The 19,574-nt window shown below is 50.1% G+C and overlaps 1 protein-coding gene across 4 annotated transcripts in view; it reads right to left on the bottom strand.

The window, feature by feature from the left end:
- Positions 1-688: 688 nt before the first annotated feature.
- Positions 689-19,574, bottom strand: part of foxp1b (forkhead box P1b) — a 40,975-nt gene continuing 22,089 nt past the window's right edge. For 2 of the 4 annotated variants that reach the window (XM_049022169.1, XM_049022168.1), the window contains 9 exons: positions 16,206-16,293; positions 13,820-13,903; positions 10,592-10,793; positions 10,351-10,427; positions 9,701-9,802; positions 8,126-8,286; positions 7,623-7,692; positions 6,819-6,985; positions 689-4,525 (listed from right to left, as the gene is read on the bottom strand). In XM_049022169.1, coding sequence (XP_048878126.1) covers positions 4,381-4,525; positions 6,819-6,985; positions 7,623-7,692; positions 8,126-8,286; positions 9,701-9,802; positions 10,351-10,427; positions 10,592-10,793; positions 13,820-13,903; positions 16,206-16,293 — 1,096 coding nt within the window. In that variant the 3' untranslated portion in view covers positions 689-4,380. Of the gene's footprint in view, positions 4,526-6,818; positions 6,986-7,622; positions 7,693-8,125; positions 8,287-8,593; positions 8,716-9,700; positions 9,803-10,350; positions 10,428-10,591; positions 10,794-13,819; positions 13,904-16,205; positions 16,294-19,574 lie in introns of all 4 variants that reach the window. The other 2 variants (XM_049022171.1, XM_049022170.1) reach the window with 1 other exon arrangement.

The raw sequence follows: 19,574 nt of genomic DNA on the forward strand, positions 1-19,574 counted from the left end.
CAATAAGCTAAGCGCGAAACAATTTATGTCACCTAAAGCTTTTTAACGAATCGATGCGACTATTTGTAATTGCTTGTTTCACAAGATTAAAAGTGCTCAGACCTGATCTCTGTCTTCTGTTTTGTGGCCAACATGACCTGTGCTTCTGTCATAAAAAGCAAGTTCTGGTCATCAGCATTAATTTCCATCAAGAAATCCATATCGCTAATATTTCTGGAATTTTAATGCACCTACAATTTATCGCCGATCAAATGCAGTTACCTAAATTGCTGTTGCAAAAAGACAGTTTAACTGTCTCATTTTAATTATGAGATAATTTAATACCCAAGTAGAGGGCTGACTGGGATGCATCTCTGGTGAGCGGGAATGCCGCCACATGACAGGATAAACAGTTTGCACCATTTTAGTCGGGATTATGAAGGTGATTGAAAATATTAAGGCTCAGAGGACACAAGTACAGATGTTCTTATTGATCAGGGGATCTTTCTACACTGTAGAACATCTCCACTTACAGACCAGTGGCCTTGTGGACGTTTCTGACCAGAGCCATTTCTGATGCTCGTACCCTCCTTTTCTGAGTGTTTTCTTCCAGCTACACTCGTCTCTTGCGATCGTCTTTGTTTATTTTTAAGATACGGCCAGACGTTGCAGATCACTTGGGGGCGAATAACAGCAGCAGGAAACCAAGTGAACAACCAGCATTTTATTGCATTTCAGAGTCAGTTAAAGACCGACTGTACAACATACGCGTCTGCAGAAACAGACATGGGATCATGTAGGACGTACAAACAGACCGACAGAGGCGATAAGCGGCTGCTTTCATGCCTCAAACAGAAAGCTACCTCGCCACGGAACACAGAAGCACTGTGCGAACTCCTTGACCCCTCCCCCAGAAGTGGCACCTTCTACTAAAGGGTTAAAGAAGGACGTGATGGGCGATGGATCCGCGGCCAAACAGCATGACTTCTGGAGGCTCTCTGGGGAATGTGACACCAGCCACCATAAACACAAACTAAAAGAGGCCTTTTTTTAATTTTTAAAACTGAGTCTAATATATTCTACAGCGAAGGTATGTCAAGGAACCACTTCTCATAATCACTTCACCGGTGACCCATGTGCTCACGTGGAGACCTCTACCTGCTGTGCTTGGCTTTAGCGACCGTTAAAAAAGATAAACAGAATTATATTTCCCTTTGTTTAAATATTTTTCGCCCACACCCCTAACGGCGATACGGACTGGTTCGGTGAAACGGCACTCACAAGAGTTGTTTGCTTCGGGAAAAAAAAAATCATCTGAATCAGAACGAGGGACGTTACGGATATTCTTTACATCTTGGCACTGCATATATATTTTTTTTGTCCTATGGGTTTTATACAAAACGCCGATACATCCGCAGAATATACACCCTGGGTGCACTGGTGCGTCCGTGATGGGGACACTCCCCTGGGGGGGGTGCTGCCATGGCGACCGGCCGGGCACCCCACTATGTACAGCTGAGCAGCCAGCAGCAGAAGTGGCCCGGAGAGTCGAAAGCAGGGAAGTATCAAAAAAACAGTCTTAACACAAAAGAGAAAGGAAATCTGTACAAAATGTTTAGGTCAACAGTAAGAGAAAAGTCCTTTTCCCCCTCTATTTTACAGTTTAAAATCCAAAATGTAGGATAATCGCACTCGTGCCCACCCCCATAAACCGCTGACTGCTTGTCTGAATGTCTTAAAAGCCAGGATTACTCAGTAAAATACATTTTGCGGAACAGTTTGCTAATCTGATACATACAGCAGTTTTTTTTCCATAACTATTTTAATAGTACATACAAAACCATTGAGAGAAAAAAAAACAAACATAAGAACACAGATGTACTTTTACCATCGGAAGGAAAGACCCATAAAAAAAAAAAAAAAACGAGACGCACAGAGGTTATACGGACATGTATGTACAGCCTAGTTCTGCTCGCCCAGCAGATGCATGGAGGGCAGGGCTTCATGGATGCTGAAGATGTCTTCATGAACAAAGCCTGAGGTTTGCACTGGTCTGGCCAACAGGACGCGAGACCCTCCGGATAAACAAGCTCTATTTTTTTTTTGTTGCATTTTTCATAATTTTTTTTTTGCTACAGTTTTAGACTAAACATGCAAAGACACACGACTAAGTGCAACTGAGTGAAATGTTTTTTTATTCTTTTTTTTTCTTTAAAAATTGAATCATTCCCTATAGGTCTGAACTGAGGTATGCGTACTAAGTTTTCTCATGCGGTTAGTTTTAGTAATGTCGAGCTACACACATGCTGCCAATGTCCTAATCTACCAGCCTCATCCCCCTTCCGAGGGCAAGCTGACCAGCGCTGCGCCGGCCAGGCCCGGCCCGGGGTGAGCCAGACCCATCCTCTCAATCGCTCCCCCCCGCAGCTGCCCGGCCAGGAAACACCGCCTCTACGCCCCAGCGCGCCCCTTTTGAATCATTAATAAATGCGTGGTGAAACCTAAAAAGAACTGCCGCGAAGTACCTTGTACCCAGCTTATTAGTTGACAGGAGTGTTTTTTTTTTTTTTAATATAAAAAGTAATAAAGTTGACAGACGCTAAACAAGGATAACAAAGAAATCAGTCCAGCTACATGGACCGGAGCAGAAGATGGTCGTGACATACAATCTTTCCTTGAAGGTCACAAACTTAGGAGCAGGAAACATTTCATCATTTCTGTGGTCCAGTTGAAGCATATAATAGTTCACATTGTTCTCCATAGAACTCCCGTGTCTGCTTGTGGATAATTGTGACAGCATGTATCAGAACTGTCACGGCCCATGTCGTACAGTTACCTGTTGAAGATGGAACGGTCCCTTCCGATTGGCCCAAAGATGACTGCCCAATTTGGTCACGTGTCCAGGTAAACCCCGCCCCCTTCACCCCCAACCACAAACGGCTTTTCTGTTTTGGTCTCCGCAAGTCACACCTTTGGCTTTATAAAAGTTCAAAAGAGTGAGGCCTGCTCTCTAATTCATCCACTATAGGCTAGACATCATTCTGTGTATTTTCCGTTTTTTCTTTGGTAGTCACTAATCAAGGTACATCAGGTACGTATCCTGGGAAACGGTCCTGGCAACAGGATCGTCTGAGACCTCAACAACCCAAAGGTTAATAAAGAGCAAAGCGTTTGGTTATGGGCGTAACTTTGACATATTTAATTTAATCGGATTTTGGGTCAGACAGAGAGGCCCAGGTTCCTACGGCAGTCGCCCCTCGCGGGGCAGAGGCGGGCAGCTTAAGAAATGCTTGTGCAAACCTCCCTGGACTTAAAAGGGTCACACTGTGGGCATCACACTGACAGTGGCGAGACGCCAACTAGCAGGACGGCTGTGTCCAGTGACGGTCCTAAGATCTCCATCAGATGGCCGAGCTGCAGGTCTCCCTGGAGATGCCGCAGTCGCGTTTAAGAATCTGCAGGTATGAATACGCCCAGCGGCACTGCGTACCTGACATCCTCCAGGGGCTTCAAAGGATCCGGAACAAAGGGGAGAAAGAGACGTGCCCCGGTGTGAGCACGCTGCGGGCCGTGGAACGCGCCCCTTCTCTGCCGCCCGCCGAACATTCCCGCTGTGAGGAGAAACTTCATAGATGCATAGATGGAGCCTTCATTGTGAATAGTGCATTTCTGCTGGGGGAGGGGGGGTGGGTGCTGAAATTCTACCGGGGAGGTGGTGTGACGAGTGAGACAGGCGTCTCCGAATCACGGGCAACACAGGACAGAAAAACACTACCTGGTATTCGACATTCAGCTTTCGTGTACAAAGAAATCAGGAAAAACATTCATCATCTTCTGACCACAGAGATCCTGTCCACAGTTTGAGTTTTGGTCAGTTTGAAGAAGAAAAAAAAAAGTAGTTTTTGAATATGGAAACAAACATAACAAGCAAAGAAAAGAAAGGTCAGATACAGATTATACAGCCCCCCCCCCCCACCCACCAAAACGCCCTTCTAACCTCAATGGAAACAAACCGATGCAAACTGCAGGCAGTGACAGTGACAGTGACCTGAATCCACGCGGACATGCAAACCGACAAGGCCCCTCGGACGAGGTCCCAGTCCAGCCCAGTTCGGGAACCACACACCACGTCAAGTCCCAGGTACCAAATGCATCCGTCCGACGTGTCTTCAGTAAAAATTAATTCTCTCTCTTCCTTAAACAAAAAGTAGAAATAAAAAAAAAATCCCAAATGGGATATTCTGTCATGTCTTTTTAATGTATTTAATGGCACTAAAAGTCAATTGAAACATTTTATAGCTGTCAACAGGAGATCCAGCCCGGTTCCGAGTCTGTGGAAAGACGCGGTGTGCGTCTTGATCGGGCCCCGCCTCTCCGTGGGGCATGGCAAGGGGGCGGAGCCTACTGCATGTCATCGTTGGCCTGCTCGTCCTCGTAATCTCTGCTCGGGTCAAATTCCGGGCTGTGATTGGCCGTCGTCACCAGGGACAGGGGCCCCTCGTGCTCCTCGAGGTCCAGGGGCTCCTCCTTGACGTTGATGTGATGCCTGGGGGTTTAAAGGAGGGGTTAAGTTGGGGTCAGCGAGCTGTGTAACATCCGGTCCACGCAAGCAAGGACACTCAGGAGGAAGACGGTGATGGTGGACCATGCGAGACCCCCCAGCCCCTCCTAGTGGTGGCCGACGGGGGGGTATTCACTTAAAATTGATGAATGAGTCAGATTAATGACACGAGTGGAGGATGAGCTCGGGGGGGGCATATCCCTTCAGGTTCCCACCAGCGTTGGCAGCAGTGCCGCACTGTGTGCCCCCCCCCCACCCGTGCGGCGCCCTGGCCCCCCTCCTTGCCATTCCCCGGAGAACGAGCCCCGACAAGGCTCCGTCATTAATCACCGTCAGGTGGGCGCGGCAGGCAGACGCCAAGCTGCACTCTGAGGAGTGTCAGGGAGCCCCCTCCCAAGACCTCTGAAAGCATGTAGCAATGGTGGCGGAAAGACAGGGGGGGGGGGGGGGAGGGGGAGTGGCCAGCCCGGAGACGAGGGCCAGAGGATGTGCCGGATAACATGCCTGTCAGGTGAGAGCCTGGGCAAAGTCACTCTGATGGGGAGGGGGGGGGCTGCCAAATAATTCATTAGATGGACAGCGAAGGGATAAAGTGTGTGTGTGTGTGTGTGTGTGTGTGTGTGTGTGTGTGTGTGTGTGTGTGCGGGGGGGGGGGGTTCTGGTGTTAATAAGCCATACAAACATGTTGTTGTGCTTGGCCTCTCTTCAATTTAACAAGCGAGCACATCAGCTCCCCCTGTCCTTTTCCACTTCCTTTTCTATTTTTACAATCAAATTAGGGGTTATATTTGTACGGACGGGCGCGTCCTGAGAGGCATTTCATGGAAAATAATTGTTTACGTATGAATTTTTAATGTGTTGGCTGTCCGCGATGATGGAGTGTAACCTACATTTCAGCAGCGGCCGCTAATTAGACAACACGGTTTAGTGTGAATTAGAAAGAGAAGAGAGGAAGAAAGAAAGAAGACGTGGGAAAGCGCCATGGACGGTCAACAGCAACAGCAGTGCCTGCGGTCCCCTCCGACGTCACATTGGCATTACAGTGCGTTTATCTGCCGCTAATCCCACTGATGTTTAGCTGCGAGTGACGGATTCTGGGTGGTGCCTGGGCTTCCTGCATGCCCAGCAGGCTGGCTTTGGCATTCCGCACCAGGACCCAAAGGGGGCAAGCATAACGTTAAACTGCTACCCCGGTGAAAGGCATCGTGCTTCTCGTGGGCCCCATCTAATGGCCCCCTGGGCTATACTCTCTGGGGACCTTCAAAGTAGATGAGACCTTGCTATATCACAGGTGGACACCAGGGGGCACAATGGCTAAGGACATGGTCACCTGACAGTTTTCAAAGCTGGTAATCACATGCAGCACATATAGCTGGAATGATTCAGCCAGGCTGTATAAATAACACTGTTTATGTACATAAGGATCCATCCATGCAAACTCAGTAGGTGGGATTCGAACCCCCAACCTGGGTGGCGTGAGGCCACAGTGTGCCCTCCTGAGCAAGCACGCTGCCAAGTCCAGAATTAAAGAAAAAAACCAGAGACTCCACCCACTTGAGCACCCCTTCTCTCCACACTCCTATGACAACACCTGCCCTCCAGTCCGGGACATGTGCCAAAACCATGCCCCCGCAGCTTCCCCAGGCCAGTGAGCCCCCTGCCGTCCTGCGCCTCTGCGACCCGAACCACACTCCTCCTGTAAAATGATGTCCCCCCCCATCCCTGTCAGAGTGTTTCACAGAGGAACAAACGCAGAGCGGATGCCCCACTGGGCTGTGGCATCTGGAGACCAAGCTGTCGGGGGGAGGCATGTAACTGCAGCTTTCAGGCAAATTAGCCCCCCATTGAACAAGTGCACAGTGGTTTCAAGTCTGACCACAACATGAAAACTGGGAGCGTTTGCTGGACTAATTATGCCCTTCATTAGTATCTGCATCGTCCTCAGCTCTAGGGACACAGCTGGCCACCTCGGGCTTACGCCAGAATGTGTGGGAATTAGCGGTGAATGGCATGCGGTGTTTACGGGCGTCTTTACGATCTCTCAGCTGCAGTGTTTGACGCAGCCTCAGTCGCAGGGCTCAGGAACTGGATGACTGCTGCCGGCCCCCACCTCAGTAGTGGGTAAGTGTCAGATTGGTGTATTTTCAGTCCCATTTTATCACAAAAAGATTAACGCAGGATTTTTTTGTGAGCTGCCTGCTCTCCTCCATACTGTGATGTTGCTTTAATGTCAGGAGTCAGGAGTCAGGAGTTAGAGATAGGATTATGGGACACTCACATAGCTGGCAGAGGGGAGCGGCCCGGACTGCTGTCGCTGCCGTTGCTGTTGCCGTGGTCCATGGCCCCGTTCAGCTCCTCTCGGATGGCATTGGCCAGGGAGTTTAGAGTGGGACTTCCAATCGAAGCAGTAGTGTACAGAGGTATGTTATTTTCAGCCAGGGATGCCTGTAAAAAGGGAGAGAAAGGAGTGTCTGAGGACACATAACTACGCTGCATTTAACTGTTAAGGACAACCGGCTACACCACATTTCAGCCTCCGAGGACACCTGGTCACAGCATATTTCCGAGGACACCCGGTCAGAGGGTGTTTTGGCATTCAAGAGCACCCAGCTACACCGCATTTCCGAGCACACCTGCCCATACCATGTTTCCTGAGCAGAGGCGGCTACACCTTGTTTTGGCCCGAGGACAACCAGACAAACTGCGTTTTGGCCCTGAGGACACCCGGCCAGAGGGTGTTTTGCCATTCAAGAGCACCCAGCCACACCGTATTTCTGAGCACACCTGAACACGCCATGTTTTCGATGAGAGGTGGCTACATCGTGTTTCCGAGGACACCTGCCCATACCATGTTTTCGAGGACACCTGGACGCACCGCGTCTCGGCCCCTAGGACACCCGGACGCACCGCGTCTCGGCCCCTAGGACACCCGGACGCACCGCGTCTCGGCCCCTAGGACACCCGGACGCACTGCTTTTTGGCCCCGAGGATACCAGGCCACAGTGTATTTTGGCATTTGAGGGTAACCCACGCTTAGTACGCTGCCTCAGTAAACATGCAGGCGGCTGACTGCTGATCATACCTGGAAGGCCGCAGAGAGGGCAGGCCCGTATGCCAGGCTTGTCTGGATGTTCTTCACCAGGGAGGGGCTCCTGCACACGCCACCAAACACATGGTACTCATGTCAGTCACGGCTCAGTGGTGCAAATGCATGATTTAATATCGTTTCACAAAGCTACGCGTCATATTCACACATATGTCTAAATGTAATTATAAACAACACATTACTATGCATCTCAAACAGTAAAAAGAGACACAATACAACATGATAAACTGATTCAGCACATTCAGAAACAGGATCCTGGGACTGAGGGCCCCTAACCTGCCTTAAATCAGACAGATAAAAGCACATTTGACTCAAGCAGCACATCAATATGCTATAAAGCAGCAGTGACTCAGATTGGTGCCACAGTGACACTCCTGTGACACAGAGCAGACAGAGCCATGGGGGGGGTGATGTGGCTGGGGGCGCAGCAGCAGGGCATGATGGAGCAGCAGCATGCGGGGAGGGAGGGCGGGCCTTACTGTGGGGGCGGCTGGTCGTCGCCGGCGCCTTTCCGGGGACGGCCGCGCTGCACGTGCCGGCCGTGCTTAAACTCCTCGTCATCGACGGTCCAAAAGGACCCAAACTCATCCTCTACCCTCACAAAGCACTTATGGAGTGAGAGGTTGGTGCGGACGGCGCCCTGGGCGAGGGGCGGGGCGGGTACAGGGCAGGGTTTGGGGGCGGCGGCCAGATGCAGGTGCGAGGGATGGAAGGAAGCAGGATGCGGGATGGACAGGAAGGAGGAGATGGGGGATAAAAATGCAACAGAGCGTGAGCCAAATGCGCGTTACCAAATGCGCATCACTGGCAGCGGGGCGCCAGGAGGTGGCGATGTAGAGCGAAGCAAGCATGGAGGCAGGGGTGTCAGGGTACAAAGGCGATGAAATGGGGCAGCTTCTCCTCCTCCTCCCATCATGCACCACTCTTTTGAGCGATGGCACACCTACCCACTTATCTTCTGCGGCCGTCTCTTTTGGAACTCTATCTCGTCCACGGTCCACACAGCCCCCTTAACGTTCTCTACTCGCACAAAACACTTGTGAAGACTAAGATTATGCCGGACCGCATTCTGCAGCGGGGGCGAGAGGAAACAAGGTGTATGTCAGAGCACGGGGGGTGGGGGGTCCTACATGGAAGGCGGCGGTGGCGGCGATCCGGCGGCAGGCCTGATGGAGGGGGGGGCAGCCATTTCCGGGCACCGGGCCGTGGCACCAAGACTCATATTTTGGAAAATGAGCTGAATGCCCTCGGAGAGCGGAAGGCCGGCTCTCCGGAGCTTGGCGATCTGGCAGCCGGGGACCGGAATGGACCATCCCCAATCCATACTGGCCAGTAAAACACACGGCGTTTTATATCCTCACAGATATAGGTGAACATTAATATTACGTATCTGAGTGTTACATGTGCGAAGAGTAAAATGGAAATACTGCATGTTAATACACCATAAGCAATAAATGCCACTTTTACACCTCTTTTGTATAAAACTGAAGGTAAGAACATGTGAGGCAGGTGATGGACGCCCTGGTAGCAGGACAGGCTCCCGGCCCTGGTTGGTCTGTGCGGGTCGCGCTTTTACGGCAGCAAAAATGGAAAGGAAATTTCAGAAGGATTAAACAACAGAAGGCTCCCCAGCTGCTGGAGGAAGAGGCCACTTGTCAGTTGCTGCCGACCCCAATGGGCCCCCATGCAGGTCACTGCCCTCCCTCCACAAATCAGAGGGCTCCCGTTTACGACAATGTGCCCCCATGTAAGAGCTGTCAGCCGCCGCTGGAGCACGAAGCCGCCCCCCCACCCCGCATCACCCCTCCCTCATGAGAAGGGCCGAAAAGCCCGCAGTGTTCTGAGCCCAGAGCTCTGCCTGTACGCTAAAATGAGCAAACGTCCAAAACCTGCCGCCTTTCTTAAAAGTGGCACATATTGCAGTTTCAGAGAGAAAATCAAGGTGATCACATAGATATATTTTCATGCAGATTATATGAACGTATTTTCTAGGAGAGAAGACGACCACCCAGCCGTCCTCGGGGAGACGCGGCGGACAGCGGCGGCTGACAAACCTTCCACGTGGCAGCGTTGCGCCTGAAATAAGCGAACATTCGCGTGAACCAGTTGTAGATTTCATTTAGTGTTAGCTGCTTCTCAGGAGATTCGAGGATGGCCTGAAAAAGGACAGGGAAGGAATCAGTCACCTGCAAACGGAAATGTTCATAATCTAATCACGCTCTCTGCCAGCCATCTCTCCCATGTCTCGTTTGGACAAAAAAAAAAATATAAAAAATACGTTTTCTTTTTTCGGCCATTAATGGAGGAAAGCAAAAACATTTCTCAGGCAGATTATAGGACAGTAATTATCCGGAGCCCAGATTAATTCTGCAGATCAGAGATTAGAGCGGCTCCTGATAATTGACTGGGCATCTTTAAACAGGTTCATTTCTACTGTTGTGTGAAATGAATTTCATAATAATCACAGCTATTGTAATTCTCCGTGAAAAAAGAAAAAGAGAGCCGTTTAAACGGGAGTCTTAAAATCCCGCTTGCATTTTCCTGCCTGTGTCAATGGTTAATCTAAGGCTGTTTATCTGAGATGTGCATATAATTTAAAAAGTGAAATTAATTCAAAAACTGAGGTGAAAACCAAATCTGGTGCCTTTCCCCAAAAGTGACACAGCTCTGCTCCGCTGTAACCATCATGCGGCTGCATTCTTACCTGCCGTATTAGCGATGCGTACGTGAAGGGGGGCCTCACTTCAGCGTTCATGTAAAATTCTTTGTTCTGGACGATGTCTGTCGGTGGGCATCAGGGAAAATGGCAATTAGCCATAGCAGAGTAGGACTGACACCAAGATCCGAAATCACAGAGGCAGTGACACAGTGGTGGTCATTAGTGCCGAATGATGTTAGCGTTGTTAGCATGCTAGCATTGTTAGCATCTCCCCCTAGAACTTCACCTGGTGAGATGGGCATGTTGTACTTCTCCGAGTAGCGCCTGCGCATGGGGCCCACGCTGTGGAGGCTGTTGGGGGTGATGACGGAGGGGCCCTGCGACAGCGGCGTAAGCGGGGCAGTGGGCGTGGTCGGCGTCTGAGGTAAGCTCTGTGGGGATGTCTCCGGGGCCGTCTTGGAGAGGGTGGCGCTGGACACCAGGTTCAGCTGCCCCAAAAAAGGGCGAGACAAGACAGTGGATGGAACTCAGAGCTACTCTCTGATGTCATGCAATGCGAAGCAGAATGATGGCGCCCTTGTCAGGTTGGGCCCAATCCTGCCCGGCCTTTACAGGCTCAGGTCTCTGCTACCCTCCTTGGCCACGCCCCCCTTGTTCAGCATGGTGGGCGACTGGGGGAGGCGCCCAAACTGGACATGTGGGGGGGGGGGGTTAAACATACTTGACAAATGACTGTGTGATTCTCACCTACCACTGACCACCCCCCCCCACTAGACTGGAGAGGAAGTGGCCAATCTAGGCTAATTACCAGATGAAACTGCACTGTAAGGACTCTAATTAGGAGATGCTTATAAAGGTGATCTAATGATTAAACACTAGATCTCAATGGCCCACATCGTCTGGCTGTGCAAACGGAAGATGTCTTAGGAATATTTAGGAAAAAAAGCCCCTCTCTGGGGGTGGGGGGGGATATTAGCATTAATGACTGTAAGGTACAGTAATTAAGCGGAGAGCTCTAACGGCATAGGGGGCGGCGGGTGCCTGGGCCGTCCAGGCAGTGCCCGTCTCCGTACAGCTGCCACGCTCCAGTGCCTAAGCTCTGCCTGACCCGAGAGCCACTATTAATTTGCAGGCGAGCTAATGACAGATATACAGATTCGCGCAAAATTGTTCTAATTGCTAATTTGCCAAAAGGAGGCCAGTGTCCAAATTGGACGTGACTTCAGCCAGTGAGAAGAGGAGGCGGCGGCGGTGGGAGGGGCCAGTGTCTCTGGGACGACACTCGTCTGCAGATTGAGGCCGCAAATTAATGGGATGTCATGGCTGTCGGCGGGCCTGGGGCCGCTGGGTGTCTAATTTCTCCCGCCAATGAAACTGAGGATGGAGCGGGGCAGGTGAGGGCGGGCGGCCAGTGTTTAACGTCTCGAAATACCCTCCACCCCCCCCGTACCATTCAAAGCACCAAATTACCCCGACCCCATTAGTGGTCATTAGCGCCAAGATGCTGCGCTTGATAGACAGGGGTAATAAAGAAATGCGAGGTGGCGCCACCTGCAGACTCATCCCTGACAGTGCGGCCCATTCCGCCCTCTACCACGACACTGGGGGGAAAACTGTAAAATTCCAGAAAATTCCAGGTCGGAGGAAGAGGCATCGATGCCTTTAGTGCTGTTCCAGTACAAAATGAGATGAATTAAACAGCTAAATCAGATACATCTGAGGCGTTTCGCTTTGCTTTTTGATATTTATATTTGTGCTTGTTTTCTTTCCTCTTTCATGCGGCCAGAGTTTCGGTGTTGTAACAGGACGGGCACCGAGAGGGCTGGGGGGACTTAGACGGGCCCCCCTTTGTTCTGTCAGAAATCGGGGGCACTGCGGTGCATGGACAAAACGAGATTTCAGACAGAAATTAATTAAATGGTAATTGGCGATCTAATTATACTGCCTGTGACTCGCCAAGCAACAAAAAAAATAAATAAACAGAGCCGGCCCTTAATTACGTAGCGCGGAAGGTCAGGTTTGTGACGAGGATGTTTGGTGACACGGTCGACACGCAAAACAATTAGGTGTCCTGAACGGTGACAGCTGCCCCCTGTGCATCATGTCATCAAAAAGCCAAACTGTTTGCAAAGACAAACATTGCAGCTCAGATCAATGTTCTTTTTTCCTCCCTAGTCATTTAATGATTTTTTTTTTTGTTTGTGTTTCAGTGCCTGTACAGAAACAGAACGCAGGACACATGATAATGACCCTTTAGGACACAGAACCGGCTGCCATAATTAAACAGACCAGGGCGACGAGGAAGGAGGGACATCCTATCTTCTGAACAATCAGACCGTGACCCCTCTCGGGGCGGTTCCTGCAATCCGACGAGATGTGAGGTGCATTCTGGGACGGTGGAGGGACGCAAACCAAGCTGCAAGAGCCCAAGATGGTATGTGCCACCGGAACAGTTCATGTGCAAATGGGGGCACAGTGAGGCCTTTCGCCGTGGATGAATGCGTGTCACTGGCGTGTGGGATGCTTCAGCCTTATGGAGGACCTCACCTTATGGAGGACCTCACCTTATAGAGGACCTCACCTTATAGAGGACCTCACCTTATAGAGGACCTCACCGCACCTCATGTGGGTCCTGGCAGATGCGGTGTCCCGAACACAAGGCACACGCACCGCACAGGAGAGCGTCACAATATAAACGGCTCTCCTCATGTACCGGGTGACAATGAATAATTACGTAACAGCTGCCCCACCACGACTGCACTGTGCCCTATACAAAGAACAAATATATTTAGAAAATAAAGTACAAAACTATTTGGTATTCTGTGTACGTGCCCAGGTGGACTAAGCCAATACATTTTATTTTCAAAATTATTTAGAAAGAATTTCCTCTTATGATTTCATTTGTTACAGATCCCATATTGCGCTTCACTGAAGTCATGTGACACAGATGTCACATGACACTGGTGGTATCCTACAGGTTCTGCTTCCCAGCAATGCCGCTTGAGTCAGTGGCCAGTAAAATGCGTACATATAATATTTTTTAACCATTACCTGAGCTTATATGAATGTGTAAATGGACTGGGCCCTATTTTAGCTTTTCATCTTTACAGATGTCAGTTCTCTCAAAGCTCCATGGAGGCGCCGCTCCGATAACGTGCGTGTGCACAGTGCAACGCCGCAGATTCGCTCATAAAGCCAGTGCACAGCGATTTCGGGAAGCGTGTGCGTCAGGAATATAGGAGAAGGGGGATCGGGGATTGTTTGAGTCTCAGATGTCAGCGGATGAGGTTGCGAGGGAGGCAAGCTGGGAGAACTTCATCAGAGACCACAACCCCCCCCCCCCCCCCAAGCTCCATCCCGGGTACCTGATGGCAGCCTTACACTGACCAGAGCAGAACAAGATGATTATGAAAAAATGTGTATTACACACACACACCCACAGACGTCACTTCCTCTGAGAAGTGCAGTGACGGACTACAGTGTGCCCTGAAAAAAGTGGACTGTACCAACTCACCGGCTGAGGGGTGGGCTTGGGCTCCGTGGACTTTACATGAAGGTGAGTCATCATGGCCTGCAGTCGTTCTTTGTCTTTCGCTAACTGTGAAAGGCAGACAGAGAGAGAGAGAGAGAGAGAGAGAGCGAGCAAGAATGAGAGAAAGACATCGAGGCAGGATCCTCAGCCACATGCCGCTCAAACGCAGTTGCCTTTGTACCAAAGGGTATATTCATACACACACACACATATTTTTAGTATCTGAAACAAAAAATGTCAGACTGAAATTTCTGAAAATCACTTTCAGGCAGAATGCACTGGTGTGTCCATCACAGGCTGATTCCTGTCTGCCGTCTTCTCCTCACGGCAGCGACACGTCAGCCACACCCACTCCCTGCTCACTTTACATGCCCACACGGCCTATCCCACAATGCACTGCTGGGGACTGGTGCACACCGAGCACATTCGCAAGTGTGATGTCCAACAGCAAATATTTGGCTAGCGACGGGTACGTTTACCTCATCTTAGCCTGTCAGGTAGCTGCAGTCCAGGACACACAAATGCACTTTGTGCCAATAAGCCTTCCAGAGTACAGGCGTCATACTCAAGGATGGACATAACTGGCATGCAAGTACGCATTCACCATTAAAAGTGATACGTGCGGCAATCGATTGCTGTAACAGCGTGAATGCGTACGTGTTTTATGTGCATTTGTGCTGATTTGACAAGAAATTATCGTGCATTTTAACCTTTACATGCTAATTTGTACTTCATTTGCGGTATAGAGGTTAAAATGCACGATAATTTCGTGTCATATCGGCGCAAATGCACATAAAATATGTACGCATTTAAATGTGAATGCATACCAGTTATGTCAATCCCTGGTCATACTCCTATTTCGTTAATTAAGTATTTCCACAGAAATATAGCAATTTTTCCCGTTTACTATAAGATTTGCTCATGACACTTACTAGATAAGTTAATAAAGTTGGATCGCTCTGACAATAATTATTTGTGATAATAATCATCTGTGCAAGGTGCTGTGACAGCCACATCTGGACTACATCTCCCATCAGTCACCTCAGCACAGTGAGCTCCTGAGCCACATATGGCTAAAGAGACATTTTCACTTGTTCCACTTTGAGAAACAGCTTCGTGCCCCAAAGCGATGGCAGGACAGCTAATAGAACTCCCTCAATGAACTTCCCATAATCTGCCCCGCTGACTGTCGCTTCCCAGCTGGCGCTGCCAGGTCAAACGTTAGCCCTGTGACCCTCGTGTGTGTGTGTGTGTGTGTGTGTGTGTGTGTGTGGGGGGGGGGGGGATTTCTTTTAATCAGAATCTGCGGGAACCCAGGGCCAGACCAGATGCTGAGGTAGGACTCCTTCATGGTACCCAGCAGAGGTGGTTCCACAAAACCCATCCGCTCCAGGATGTGATCGGAGTGGGAATCCCGTGCCAGGCCAGCGATGGCCTTGATGGCCGGACTGCTCCGCACGCTGGAAGCCATGTTGCAATGATGCGGTAAAAGGGCCCCTAGGTACGGGGGTAATGTATGAGCCGGCAGTAATCATAAAGCACGGCATAAATGTATTCCTGCTCTCTTAATCTTGCGCCATCCAGGGGCTCGGCTCGCTTCTGCTTTTTTGGGTCATTCTCAGGCTGCTGTCACTGTCTAATTCAGTCACGCCTCAGACCGGTTATTTTCCCTCACCAGCACCGGTGCGTTTTCGCAGCAACACACACGCAATTAAGTGCAATTTAGCAGACACCTCCGTGCCTGAGTGACACGCACACAAGCCCACGGATAAATATTCGGGCGAAAAGCGGAATGGCAATGATACTAATAATGAAAGCAGCTGTTCAGCGCGAGAGCACAGGCGCCGTGAACGGAGGCGCCGATTCGCACGCGGGTGGCGGGCCGCTCTGTTACAGCCACACCTGCACAGACTCGGGCATTTGGAGATCAGCGGGGTGACAGGGTCTTTGACATTTCTCTCTCCTTTTTTGCTTTTTATTTCAAATTGAGAGCAGCCGCCGCTGTGGCTGCCTGAGTATTTCAAAAAGTGTTTTATTATGAGTGCCAAACAGTTAAAAGTCATAAATGACTTTAAAACCTAGTAAAATTCAAAATGTAATTATCTTCTCTATGTAGCCCCAGGGTCTTCATATATCTTTGCCTAGCTGTCATGCATACATAACACATTTTTAATGACTGGTTACTCACAAATGTACAAAATAATTTTATTCCCGTGCCTCCCCCCCCCCCCCGTCTCTGACCCCACAGTTCATAGCCACGAGATGAGGAGGGGGAGGCAGACAAAAGGAGGCAGCGGAGTGGGGGGGACAAACAGTTTTTTTTAAGAGAGAGAGAGAGAGAGTGTGAGTGAGCGAGCGGGCAGCATACCTGCAGCTCCAGCTGCTGTACCACCTGCATCTGCACCCGACACTGGGCCGTACTCCTGTCGTCCAGCGCATGCTCGTGGTTCAGGTGCCTGAAACGGACACGCGTGTCACTGTGCGCCCCCTGGCGAAGCGTGGCGGGATTGCGCCACTCGTCCCCAAACAGACACACACCCAAGCCAACGACGACGACGACTGAGTGATAATTTTAGCCGAAGCCCAACTTTTACAGACAGGATATGGGTGATAGACCTGCCCCCCCCCCCACGCAGACTCCCCCCTTATATTTGTGGCCTTTTCAGTTAATTATGTCATCAAGATTAAGGGAACTCAAATGAAAGCAGAAGGAGGCCAGGGGACTACAGGAAGGAGAGAGATGGGATCTGTCAGCGGAGTGAAATATGAATATAATTATGCATGATTATTTTATATGGCGAAGATGTTCCCTTTTCTGCACGTTTATAACTAATCTAAATAAGTAGCTCGCCGGCACAGACACGGCCGCCCGTGATTTATATAAAATGCTGCAGATAAGGTTCACGAGTGCGGCGCGCCTGATTGGAGGATTTTTATCAGCCCCCCATGAATTACTGTTTGAAAATGCTTGTGCAGGAGCCGTTCATTAATCATTTCATCATAATCCGGCCAGGATGTTTGAACTGATTTCACAAATACCCTTTCATTTCACTACTTCATTATGCTCGCTAATGGATCCAATATATTATATATATCATAAATTATATCACATCTTCGGTGACCATGTAGGTCACTGTCACCGAGCATGCGTGGGTGTTGGGGGGGGCGGGGCCCGGTGAAAGAAGGCAGTGTGAGCCCCCCCACGCACTTTTTCTGTCATTTGCTGCAAATCAAAGGTAGCTGTTGTCGACCGGGGGCCACGGCGGGGGCAACGCGGCTGATATGATGGCTCAATAAATCTGACACCCCCCCGCCCCCCTTTACATACAGACAACACCGGCCAGGCGGCAAAAAACACGCGTGCGAGCTCAGGACGTCGCATCTGTTTAGGAGCTCATGACGCACTGTAACGTGTTAAATCCCAGAAAGGGAAAAGCCAATTATTTCTGTGCTGAATCGAACGTCCGGCAGATCGGCGTGGATCCTGGGTACGTCTCGCAGGATCGTTTAGCCATAATAACAGTGATAATAAGAAACAGGGAAATTTGCGGCGGGTGTTATGGACTCTCGGGTATCAGTGACGCCACCTGGGGCGGGAGAGACGGGGACGAATTCACAGCGGAAACGTCCCACTGCTTGGGGAAAGTGAAGGAGAATGACAGGAAAAAGTAGAGGTGAAGATGTTTCACGCTCAGTGTAAGTGGCATTTGCAATGAGGCGTGCCGGACGTGAGCAGCCTGGGAAGCGGCAGAGCTACGGAGGGCGGCTTTCATCCTTTGTCACGCGGGCCATCCCTCCCCTCTGCTAATAACATGCAGAGTCACAGTGCATAATTAATAGGAAATGAAATATTCAAATGGGCCCTAATGCAGTGTGGGATGGGACGAGGGGGTGGGCGACGCCAGAGGTTTAACACGCCTGGGACAGGGGACATTGGCGCGTGTCACTTCCTGGACATCAAACACAGCCCATCCTTAAGAGGTCAGCATGACAGGCTGACAGCCGCTGATGCAAACTGGCACGATAAAACACGTTAAAGAAGTGCTCCTCGAACCACCAGCTTGCTGGGTATCGTTTAGCCGTCATCCCCACCCTGGACAGCGGAAAACCACTGGGACTGGGGGGGGGGAGGGGTCTCGCCACTGACTGTCAGGGGGGAGGATGTGGTCTTAAAAAAAAGGAGCATATAAATACATACACACAGTACAGGTGCATAACACACACACACAACAGTGTGCAGATACACACCAACAGCCTGGCTTTAATATTCATGTGCACGACGTCATAATCTATCACATACTGGGGAGCAGTAATAAGTATCCACACGGGTGATATTTTGAGAAATCTCTGTTCCCACAAAATCAGCTCCGTGCCACAGAGAGGCCGTCACCGGCCCAGAAACGCGGAGACGCAAAACGCGTCAGCGCACTGGACCTGGCGTCCTGACGCGAACCCTCTGCCCCCCCGGGGTGGGGTGGGGGGATTTCACTGAACCACTCTAACCCGGTCAGTGTTAGATGGGAGACCCTGTACGTGGACGACGAGGCACTAGGGGGCAGGAGAGAATTACGTGAATGTGACCCTTAAAAGGTGGTGGGGGGGGGGGGCCCTAACGCACAGAAAAAAAAGGGCCCCCCCCCCCCCCCACCCACTCCCAGGCAAATGAAAAACAGGAATGGCGATTGGCCGCCTTTGTTTATCAAGATAGTGCAACTAGGTATGTAATGTTTACTTTAAAAAATAAAATAAATACAAGCCTGGTTTAAAACAACATTGCAGGCCTGTGTTAGTTGTTACTGTTGGCATCCAGAACCAAAATCTGGTTGATGTTAAAAGCTCTCCTCACCTTTCTCTGTACAGTAGAAAAAAAGCAAACTTCTGCTGACTAAACACTCCACCTCCGTCTCGGGAGGGTACAGGAAAAAAGGTATATAATTAAATAATTGAGAATAAAATTATTAAATATACACACGCCTGACACAATCCAGAACTTTCCGTGGGGTGACTGATCCGCCCCACTATTTGTGACTGTGTGCCTTGGAAGCTGCTCTCTCCCCGTGCTGGAGTCCCATGTGGAACGGCTTAAGGGCCAGCAGGGCCAGGGGCCCCGGGGGGGCCACACCTCACACCTCGGCTGAGACAAAGGGGGGCTTTGTGAAGGCTCCCCTTCTCTGTTTTCTTAACATGTCCCAAGCATTTCGGGCAGGCAACTAAAGTAAACAAGATGTTGCTATGATAAAAACACTTGTGCAAACAGACGAGGGAGCACTCCAAGTCTTTTTTTTCCCAAAGAATTTTACCCGGCCCTCACATTTAATCCCTTTCAGCCTTATAAACAAAGACTGTGCCGATCTCAGAACATAATAAATAGCAACAGATCCCATGCGACACAGATTGGGCTACTAAATATTGCTTTAGAAGGAGAAATACTTTGTTTACTCGCAGAGACGTTTGGTTTAAATCTAGGTGAGGGAGAAAAACGGGCGGCAGGAATGAACTCCATCCCCTTTCTTCTTCAGAAAGCCTGTCTCACATTTTTTCTCTGGGCAGGTAAACAGAAGTCAGCTGCTGCTTACATTATTCCGAGTAAAGCGATCGCTCTGATGTTTACGGTGCCTTCTAACATTTTTACAAGAGCGACCTGGTATAAACACTCTTCCGCTTACATAGCGAGTCCTTTTATTTTAGCCAGGTTAATGGTGGTATTTCTGAGACAGACCCGATATCGCTGCCCCCT

Source organism: Brienomyrus brachyistius, chromosome 8 (assembly GCF_023856365.1).
Source record: "Brienomyrus brachyistius isolate T26 chromosome 8, BBRACH_0.4, whole genome shotgun sequence".
NCBI classification, from domain to species: Eukaryota; Metazoa; Chordata; class Actinopteri; order Osteoglossiformes; family Mormyridae; genus Brienomyrus; species Brienomyrus brachyistius.